Source organism: Ipomoea nil, unplaced genomic scaffold (genome assembly GCF_001879475.1).
Source record: "Ipomoea nil cultivar Tokyo-kokei standard unplaced genomic scaffold, Asagao_1.1 scaffold3069, whole genome shotgun sequence".
NCBI lineage: Eukaryota > Viridiplantae > Streptophyta > Magnoliopsida > Solanales > Convolvulaceae > Ipomoea > Ipomoea nil.
The window spans coordinates 10,034,619-10,045,758 of NW_017619497.1; the positions used below are offsets into that span (position 1 = coordinate 10,034,619).

At 37.6% G+C, this 11,140-nt stretch overlaps 2 protein-coding genes across 2 annotated transcripts; both read right to left on the reverse strand.

Annotated features, from left to right (window-relative positions):
* Nucleotides 1-785: 785 nt before the first annotated feature.
* On the reverse strand, nucleotides 786-2,686 carry LOC109165222 (extra-large guanine nucleotide-binding protein 1-like). Its single transcript, XM_019313896.1, has 4 exons — nucleotides 2,123-2,686; nucleotides 1,325-1,461; nucleotides 1,065-1,169; nucleotides 786-954 (listed from the first exon to the last, which is right to left on the reverse strand). The coding sequence occupies exons 1-2, from the start codon at nucleotides 2,678-2,680 to the stop codon at nucleotides 1,333-1,335; spliced, it is 687 nt and encodes a 228-aa protein (XP_019169441.1). The 5' UTR covers nucleotides 2,681-2,686; the 3' UTR covers nucleotides 786-954; nucleotides 1,065-1,169; nucleotides 1,325-1,332.
* A 1,542-nt stretch (nucleotides 2,687-4,228) lies between these two features.
* LOC109165220 (WD repeat-containing protein wdr-5.1) lies at nucleotides 4,229-6,004 on the reverse strand. The gene has a single exon (XM_019313893.1). It carries the CDS (start codon nucleotides 5,898-5,900, stop codon nucleotides 4,449-4,451), a length of 1,452 nt encoding a protein of 483 aa, XP_019169438.1. The 5' UTR covers nucleotides 5,901-6,004; the 3' UTR covers nucleotides 4,229-4,448.
* Between the last annotated feature and the right edge of the window lie 5,136 nt (nucleotides 6,005-11,140).

The following is an 11,140-nucleotide window of genomic DNA, read 5'->3' on the forward strand; positions in this document are numbered from 1 at the left end:
ACCCAACCCTATTCACCAATTAATTTCATATTTAAGATTGAACCCCAAACTTAAGGATAGTTATGTTGTGCATCCGTATGCACCATGCATGGTGCATACGGATGCCAAAACGACATCGTTTTATTAAAAAACGCGCGTCTCCCCTTAAAAAAAATTCAGGTTCGATTCCCAGCAACAACATTATATTGTTCATTCATTCTGGAATTTTAGTTCATAGATTATGGAATTATAGTTCATTGATTATGGAATTATAGTTCATCGATTATGGAATTGTAGTTCATCGATTCTGAAATTTTAGTTTATAGATTATGGAATTTTAGTTCATTCATTCTGGAATTTTTAGTTCATAGATTAGATTATGGAATTATAGTTCATCGATTATGGAATTATAGTTCATCAATTATGGAATTTTAGTTCATATGTTGTTGCTGGGAATCGAACCTGAATTTTTTTTTTTAAGGAGAGACGCGCGTTTTATTAAAACGACGTCGTTTTTGCATCCATATGCGCCATGCATGGTGCATACTGATGCACAGCATAATTTGCCCAAACTTAAAGGTCCATCATCAAGATATATATATATATATATATATAGTAGGTCCATATTTCTAACTCGTAGACTTGCATCATAAAATTGGGTTAGGTCTAGCATATCCACATTGACAAATGGGTTCAAGCCCAGAAGCATGATCCAAACGTAAAAACATTACCCATATGATGGAACAATTTGACGCCAAGTATGTACCAATTGTTAAATAATCCTTTATTCATTGGAACGGAAAACATAAGAAGAAATTTGATTTATTTAACATTAAAATTTAAGATTAAGTCGAGACAAAACATTGGCCAATATCTGCCCAAACATCCCTTTCCTGAGTGCAAGAATTCGCAGGATTAATTGCCTGGAGGTGGAGTTGGCAGTGACAAAGCACCACAAACAAGCTTTACTCCAGCCTGCAAAATATTCTCATCATGAGATTGAAATTAAACATAAATATATGCTGCAACAGGTAGAAGAATGGTAAATTGAAAATGATAAATTAAAAAAAATATATATATATAACCTTTTCCCAGAGTTTCCCCATCACAGTGTTCACACCCTCTTGCTGATAAGAACCATCAAAACTCATCCACAAGTGAACGCCCCATTCACAATGGATTCCCATCACCAGCAGATAAAGAGTTCAAAAAGCCCTGAGAACACAAAACAAAACTTGGAAACTTCTGATCTTTCATGTTTAGTGGATTTGTTTATACACACACACACACACACACACACACACATATATATATATATATGTGTGTGTGTGTGTAGCACACAAACCTTCAACATCAATAGCTCTGATCCTGTAATCTCTCGATTATTATGAGTACTTCTGTGTTCCCATTGCTAGCATCACATTTGATTGTATCACCAACTCTTAGATGGGGACTAATGATTTGACATGGTTTCTGGCCTTCCTGTTTAACCAAAGCATAAGTTAGGATAGCTGGAAAGTTAGTGAGAAACCATTCTTTAGATAGAAGTTTCCCATCACTTTTTATTTTTTGGGTTATACCACGAGGTATTCTGCGCATACCCTAATTGTAAGAGTCACCTTTAAAAGACAAAATGTTGACCATATTGATTTTTTCATACAAAGGGTTCGAACTCCTGACCTCTCTTAAGGGACAAAAGTGTACAACGGGTCAGGCTAAAACCAAGCTGGTTTCCCATCATTTTTTTATGGTGGCTTGTGTTTTCCACCTCATTCAAATGGGTGATCCACAATAAAGATCATTATTTTTCAGATTACTTTTATTTTTGAGTGAGAAAAATCAACTACTACTTTTGGAAGGTGTATGAATAAATTAGTTTTGTAACTCTAGTCAAGAAAAGGATCATAAGAAGGTAATTAAAGCAATCTTAGTTGTCTAGAATTAACAGGCTTAAACTAATCAAGAAAGCTAATTAATCAGTAAACGAACTTATAACCTTGTAGTTACAGGTCAGTCTTTCGACCAATTTGGATTAATTTAAGATGATGAGAAAATGGAAAACCCCAAGAAACACAAACAAACAACAGCAGATAGACATATATATTTATGTATAATAGAGAATCAAGCAGATTCCAATTCGCACCTTTCCCCAAAATCCAGACACCTTATCGTACCAGTACCTCCCGGGCTTCATCTTCTCCGGCGGATGTGGGCAGCTTTGCAGGACGGCCAACTCTCCGCCGGAAAGACGTTTTCCGTTCACACAGACACGATAGGAAGGGAGTTGATTGGCTTTGCATGATTTCTCCGACGCCATAATCATTTTAACTTCCTGATCGGAGATCAAGCTCTTAAGCGCTCCAGAACTACTACACTTCCCCAGTGAATCTCGCATGGTTTCGTCGATCCGGTAGCCGATGCAATCGATGCATTTTCTCCCTTCCGGCATTGAACCCATTGCTCCCAGCACGCAGATTTTGCAGTACTTTGCGCAGCAAACTATGCAGCCTTCCTTCTTCATGAACATGTTCCTCTTACCACATCGGAAACACTTGTTTGAATCGGTTAAGACTGCTGGCTTTTCTGGGAAAGTTTCTTCTTCTTCTTCTTCATCGTCGCTATCTGTAGGAGAATTTACAAGGGGTTTGTTTTCTTGGATTCTCAAAACCTCTGCGAGATTTTCTAACATTGTTGAACCCATAATGCTCTCGACCCACCTCTGCAAATCACTTCTTTTTTTTTTTTTTTTTTTTTTTTTTTTTTTCTTTTTGCTGACTACTATTTGGGCAGTTGAATTTACAGGATTCTATTATTCATGTAATTGGAAGACAGTCTGCTTTAGAGACTGTAGTCTTGCCACTACATGTATATAAAAATGAAGACTTTGACTGTATTAGAGGACTTGGAATGAACCCTTTTTTTGGGTCGCATAGACTTGACTAATAAGGCCTTAGATTAAATTTTTAGAGACCATTTAATTGATTCACAGAATGTCAGATTAATTAGAGAAGATTGAATTGCGCGCTGAGAATGTTAGATTGCAGAGAATGTTGAATTTTTGTGTTTGGTTAAAATTGATATGCATAATATAAAACTGTTTGGTTGAAGAATTATTATTTATGTTATACGGATTGTTTTACTTTAATACCCTCAATATTTTTTTTTTGATGCATTTCAATATATGTATATATATATAGTTGTTGGGCCGGGCCGGGTGGCTACATCCATTCATGGTGAAATTGGGATGTGGGTAGTGGGTCATCATGGTTGACAAAAGGGGCAAAGCCTGGTAACCTTATAAATGCAAAGAGCATATATGGCCCAAAACTAGAAATATATACACCGACCAAAATCTCTTTCACTGTTTGCCAAATGGCAATCTTTGAGCCTCCAACATTGCATTCATACGATGTTTTGACGTCAACTAGGTTTGGAACAGCAGCTTACCTGTTAAGACCCTGAGATTGAATAAGAAAATGATATCACATAATTACATTGCTTTCCTCTTTTCCTTCCTTTAATTTACCAAAAAGTTCAAAGTTGCTACTTAAGGATATTTTTCTTTGATATTTTGTTAATTATTAGATAAGTGCATTGATTATTCTTTTATAGACTTATATAGTATCCCATAAAATATTGTAAATGATAAGAGCAAAAGTACTCTAACGAGTTAGCCAGGTTATTAACAATTTAACACTAAGCATAGTTAGTTTAGTTAAGAGATTGGGTATGTTAACTAACTAGAGAAATTATTTATTTTTTGAAAAAAGTGTCCAAATCAAGTGTCACCTGTTCCGCATCAACGCACATGAATTTAGCATTATCACTAGTACAAAATGCATAATTTTATTTCCTCCACATTTTGAATCCACACTAGCAACACGATAGCCTCTTGGACTACACCTATCGAAAAGGAAAAAAAAGAGGATATGTTTATTGGTATTTTAGAAAAGTAGAAAACATAGAATAAACAATGAAAATTTGAGTTCCAAAAGGGGTGGCCAGTAAAGTTGGTCGAACATATTTTTGTACTAGAAGGTCATTAATTCAATTTTTGCTAACACTCTTTTGGTCGAATTCGCTTTATAAGTTATTTAAAATTGGGTTTAATTATCCAAGGTGCACCCACCTTGAGGTAGTAATGATAGATTTCCGTTGCTATTAAAAAAAAAAAAACAAAAACAATGGAAATTTGAGAAAATGAAAAAATAGAGAATTGAAATAAGATATTATAATTACAAAATCTCTCTTACAGACAATCCACTATAACTTTGATTTAAATTTGCATACATTATACATAAACGGCTAATATTTGACTGGTTTATTAGTTTTTACCGTTACTAACAACCAGCAGTAGTTACAAACCCAAAACAACCAAAAACAACTGTTATGTTGGGTTTTACAGTTATTTTTCAGGCGATTAAAACCAAAAATTCAAATGCAAAAACTCACATACATATATAAACTTTCTAATAATCCGGTGCGTGTTCCGGCAGCCTCCAAATCTTCACCGACTTGTCTAGACTTCCACTGTACACTCTCCACCGTCGATCACCTCTTTTCAACGGCTGATCATCGTAGTTGTCATCATCGTCGCCGCCGTGATCCTCTTCCACGGCCAAGCATTTGACTGGGCCGCTGTGACCCGTCAGCACCGAGACGCACGTGTGGATCCCACCGTCCTCTCTCCTCCAGACGCAGATACTCTTGTCCGCCGATCCGCTCAGCACCAGGCTCCCGGCGGCGGCGAGGCAGAGCACGGCGAGTTTGTGGCCCCGGAGCACTCCTCCGAACACCATGTCATTCTTCTCCAGCTCCCAGAAGTTAACCAGCCCGTCGGACGACCCGGCGTAAACCGTCGCCGCGGCGGCGTTGACCGCCAGCGACGTCACCGCATTGTCCTGCTTCAACAACGTGTCCACCAGCACGTGCTTGGTCGTGGTCGGGCCCACCATTTCCCTCCGCCACGCTTTCACCGTCCCGTCGGCGGAGCCCGTGAAAACCAGGCCGTCGAACCCGACCGCCACCGCGTTTATCGCGTCGTCGTGGGCGGTGATGGATTCGATGCATTTGGAATCGGATAGTCTCCAGACTTTCAGCGTTTTATCCCAAGAACCGGAGTACAGTAAACCCCGTTCTTCATCCAAGCTCATGCAGGAAACGGCGTCGTAATGCTTCAGCCATGGAACGTTCTTCTTTGGTTTAACTTCAACGTAAGCTTTGGGGTTAATGGCGGTCTTGAAGTAATCTTTAGTGGTGGGTAAACTCCCATGCCGCTTATACGCTTTCTTCTCATCTCCCAAGAATTTCCAGATTCTGATCTTGCCGTCTTGGTGGCCGGTGAAAATCTTGTCACCCAACACAACAATGGCTTTAACCAGCCCGCTGCTAGACTTGAATCCGGCATATTCCTTCGAGTTTTTCCAAACCCGGATGTTCTTGCTATCCGACCCGGTATATAACAGGTCGCCGGCGGCAGCTAAGGAATAAACATGACCTTCTTCTCGGACAAGTGATCCGATGAGGCCGTTGCGTGTTTTGCGGCGGGAATAATTCTCATTGGTTTCGTCGCCGGGCGAGCGGGGCGAGCGGACACGCTGGCGGTGGTGGACCCACGGGGACCTGACGTATGGGGAGCCGATGGAGAGGTTCCCGCCGGGGGAGTACTCGTCGCTGTTAGGACTGCCGCCGGAGAAGTTTCCGTTTCCGTTTCCGTTGCTGTGATTGAAACTGCGGGACGGGCTTGAGGTTAAGGAGTTGGTGCCGCTACTAGGCGACGATGAATCGTCTTTGTTTCCTGCCGGAAATTCGTGGTGGTGGAAGTGCGGTAGAGCGCATGACCTTGAACGTACATGGCCGCCGCTATGCATACTTCTCTCCGACAACAACAACGTTAGACCTTTGTTCTTTCTCTTTGCCATTAATTGTACGTGGGAATTGAATGTAGTGAATGAGGGTATATATAGAAAGGCAGTTGGGATCGGAAGTCCGGGAAGTTTTGCCGGATAGAAAGGGTTGATTGGTTGAAGGTGGCTGTGGAGATGGGGGCGTATATATAAGCACCAGCGCAGAAGAATGCACTGACAATTTCAGTCCATTTTGGGTACACATATTGCAAAATGTGAAATAAAAGATTTAATAATATTTGCTGTATAATAATTATAATTTTTCGTAGACATTTAATTAACTAGGCCGGTGATAGGTATTAATGTATTATTATTAAAATTCTACAACATCATATATACTATTTCATGTATGTATATTATTGATAGGATTATAACCGAGCTCAACAAATTAAATTCAATACCTGAAATAGTAAATTACTAAATTTAGTGAGTCATGCCTGGAAAAAAAAATCCAAATAGCAAAACAAGAGTCTAATTATGCTGAATTATGCCGATCATGCTTTTAGACTGGGTTGTGGTAATTGTCTAAGGGCATCCTCAATAGTGTGAAGATTTTGAGGGAATTTTACAGGTATGATTAGGAAATAGAAAATGGGGATGAAAAAAAAAACTAAAATTTGAAAATTAAAAAAAAAAAAAACAAAAAAATATTTACACGCCCCACGAGAATTGTGCCTCACGCAGGTGAGGTGCATGTTTCTCTCCTATAGTGGGACTCACCCTTTCTGCAAAATCCCAATTTTAGAACCCCATCCCTCTCTCTGCTCTCTCTTCCACCTTGTCATTTTTTTCTCAAATTTTGTGCAAAATTCCCCTATTAGGGATACCCTAAGAGTAATGACGCGCACACACACGATCTCCAATAAATCACATCCACCAATTCAGACATGCTATGTCAATCCACCAATCTCACATCTCTCATATGCTTTGGATAGCTTAGATATAACATGAGTTTTTTTGCCTCCTCGGTCGACCATTCTCTCGTAAATAATAGACCTACATACCTGACACTGTTAATTATCTTAGGTTGATGCGTTATTGCGTTAAGATCAAATGGATATTGTAAACATAAGATAATATTTTATATGTGTGATTCTTAGTACAAAAAAGTTTCATTGGAGTTAAGGAGTTAGAACACTTTCAATAAGCCCATTTTCTTGTGAAATAAGTAGCGTTTATAGCACTGGGCTAGGGAGCACATGCCTAAAACCTCGCTGACAAGGGGCATGTGGCGCTCACTTATAAGTCAATTAGGTTGGTCGCACCCTGTGTTGGAGCTAAAGAGATTTAGACTAGCTAGTGTGACGACTGAAAGGATGTTTCACGTGCTGCTTATTCGTCAAGTAGAGTCTACTTTCCGATCTCAAAGGCCGGGAACCACACTATTGGGGTCCAAAAATGTCAAACATTGTAATATACACTCCATATATCTCATCACTTCCACATCTCTGTTGTACTATATAAATAAAGAGAAACACTTTACTGGTTTATTATATTATTGTTTCTTTGATGAAGACTCAAACCTTTATTCCGATCAAATTTTTACTATCATTCACAATATTATATTATTATTAGTTCAATCAATCTGCCATTTTTTGTTACTTTACTTTAAATGTTATAACAAATTAAAGGAGTAAAATGTTATAGAATACAAAATATAATTACAATACAACACCTTAAGTTACTTATAATGAGCAAGATTTTTCACATTTTCAACGGTCCATCATCTACAGCCACTGAGCCACCTACGTGTTAAATTCACAGACAATAGACAATAGTGATAAACAGCATGAGACAGTGACGTTGACTCGGCGAATCCAAGCCGCCACGTAAACTGCCTACAGGTCCCAGCCAGTAGCCAAACGGACCGCACTACTTGACCAATTGATACCCGCCACGTGGAAATCTCTTCCAATCATACACTGCCAGGTTGCTGCCCAAGTCATGATCGCGTCATCATGACCTCAGTGTTGGGCAGATTCTTGCCATCTGGCACCTATCTAGGTTCACGGTATTTAAAATTCCGTGAGGGTTTGGTCCTGAGGAAGTTGCAGATTTCCGACACCTGGCCCTTGTGTACCAGAAAACTACTTACCCGATTAACCAACCCTATCGGCTACAAGGAATAGAAGAGCTTTGGGAAAAGCAAAGTTATGATATTATTTGTTAGTATCAGACGTTTATTCACTACGCCAAAACTTATTGTTCGTAGTCCAGATGCAACTTTAGTTCCTCGATCATATTGTCATTATATATTCGAGATGTGAGGTGTTGGACTTAACCCTCCACCGACCAACACCCACAATCTTCTAGTTAACCACTAATTATCAGACTTAGTCATTTAGTGGCCTCCATTCAACAGTAATGCATAATTATGCCGCCCTCGGGTAGGATCTCGCCTCAAACCCAGAATTAATTAACACTCTTGGGCTAGACTCTCAATCCATTCCAAGTTCTTGTTGTTCGTGCCTCGTTCTGTGTGCCCCTTTTGTTGTCCCAAGCCCTTGGGCTAGGCTCTCAGAGTCTCAGGACACTCAAAGTTGTTGCAATGCCTCATTCAGTCCACCACAAATGTTGGTTCAATCTCAAGGACGGTTAAGACTATATGTGGCTGATATATTTTATCTCTGTATTTGTTCTAATTATGCTCTTTTAGAATAGCTGTCCCGTACGCTTAAAAACTATCAATCAAAAAGTATCATTTTAAACAAGATTTTTCTTGCATGAAAACAACTTGACAGAAATAATGAAGGTTGACATTAACATTTTTGTTACGTACGTTTTCTCAAATAATGAAGTCTAATCTCTTTTGATGCATGTGTCAAAAAACCTAATGCAGCCTAGTCATCAATTTGTATAGTACTGTGTTAGTACAAGAACACAAGTAGGCTGAGAGTCGTCCCATGGCTAAAAAGTTAGAAAGAAAATGATAAGTAGACTTCTGATAAGTAAAAATTTTTGTGTGTGCGATAAATTTAACTAAGAGGGTGTTAATAAGAGATAAATTCTTGACTTACGGTACAAGAGTAATACTATAATACTATACCCACTCGACTACCTCTTTTAGGGCTTCTGTTAAGTAACTTGAAAAAGTGAATAAAAGAAATAAAAAATTAAAAACTGTACTATCAGAACAATCACTGCAATAAAAAAAAATTTAAAATTTAAAAAATAAAAAACAGATTTTTATGTCGTATGTATTATTCAGTAATATAATAACATATATTTGTGATACGTGCTGCACCAGCTGTTGGGTAGCGGTCCAACATGTCTTGTAGGTTCCCCAATAATAAGATAAGGTAAAATGGTAATGCAAATGTTATTATAGATTATCTTAGCAATCATGATAGGTTACTTGCTTGCAAGGTAACTATAATATAAGCATGCTCTGAAGAAAGTTGGCAAGTCAGCACCAATACATATGTCTTCTGCCTTTATAGGCATATACATTTTCAAGATTTTCTGCTGGTAGGTGCAGTGACTCATCAGTGAGTGATTGTATTAGCTATGTTATTAAATTTAACAAAGATATTTTATTTAGAGAAGATATTCTTTCTTTCTTTCTTTCTTCTCCCAGAGGGTTGGGGTGAATCTCCAACTCGACCCGAGCATTTGGGAAGATGTAAATCACGGTAATTCAACAGTTCAGCAAATAGAGTCAAATGCCAACTGTCGAGGTTTGAAACTTGATTTCTTATTTTAAATATTGTTTACTGAATCAGTGAGCTAAGTCTGTTAGGACATTTTTATTTCTTCTAGTACGCCAAACTTTGTATGAGCAATTCAAATTTAACCTGATTAGTTGCCGTATTCTAGAAAACCAATAGTGCAGCTGACAAGTGGAATAGAGGGATTAAATTGCCAATAGACAATGAGTGGTTGTGATTATATTAAATTAAACAAGAAAGGAAAATAATATTAATTAAGACACACCATATGTAATACATAATAATTAAATGTTGCTTTTGCTTCTTATAATGCAACTCGTATATAAAAATGGAAGTCGATTGAACATAGACATGTCTCCCGGCCGGTTATCTAACACGTCCTCTGCAACATAGTTTACGCACGTTACTCATACGATTTCTTACGTTAGAAATCGATTATATATTCATGTTGATGATCTCCTGGGCTACTTATTTTAACTTGCCGGCATTAGAGAAGCAAACTAAAGGATATAATATAATTCTTGCCCCAAAAGGGGAAGCAAAGTATGTGGAATACAATTATCGTATCAGTTAACATTGTTATTGCTAATTAAGTGTACTCAATTAATTATGTGTGCAATATCTTATGATACGTAAAAGCACAACTCAATATCGAATGCATTTTTAAAATTAATTTTTGGTATGATAAATTTTTGTGTTCTCACGTAATTTCTATATATACACATACACATGTTTTAGTGTTTGAAGAAGGGAAGAATTTTCTAGACCAACCCATACGTTGAAGATGAAAGCCAAAAAGAGTAACATTCCATTACATAGTGCGCCTATAAAGTTTATGGCTTGGAAAATGAAATATTGTACGCGTGCAGACACACACATATATAGGATCGGACTCTTATGAGAACTAATAGTTCTGTAAAAATGCATAGACTAATTCATTCGTCCATTTAGTATGATCAAGGATTGAAAATAAGGAAAAAATTGTAGTGACATTTCTATAAATACAATGGTGCAATTTGGAAACACTTTCACAATGCGGGCATCCGCGGATAACTAATAGTGCACACATGCGAGCGCAATGTTAGTTATCTGCAAGGCATTGTAATTACAAATATAACCACTTTCTTTCTATAATTTTCAATGCTTAATTATTTTAAATGAACGGATGATATTAGTCTGTCGTACCGACACATTTTTTTATTCAAAGAAGGGAAGAATTTTCTAGACAAAATCATTGAAGATGAAAGCTAAAAAGTGTGACATTCCATTACATAGTGCGCCTGTAAAGTAAAGTTTTAAGACTTGGAAAATGAAACACCACATATATACACTATGCCACTTGGAGCCATGGACATTATCATATATTCATATGGATGGGAGATGTTTGCCATATATATGATAATATAATATTGTATTGCATCTACTTCAATAACAATGAAGGAGTTATAGTTATTAGTTTTAACATGATCAAAATTATTTAAGATTCGATATTATTTCATTTATTTATTGTATGTAATCAGCTATCAGCTAACAGTTAATTTATCAAACACTTTTCTACAATTAGCTAATGCTATTAACTAGTCAAAC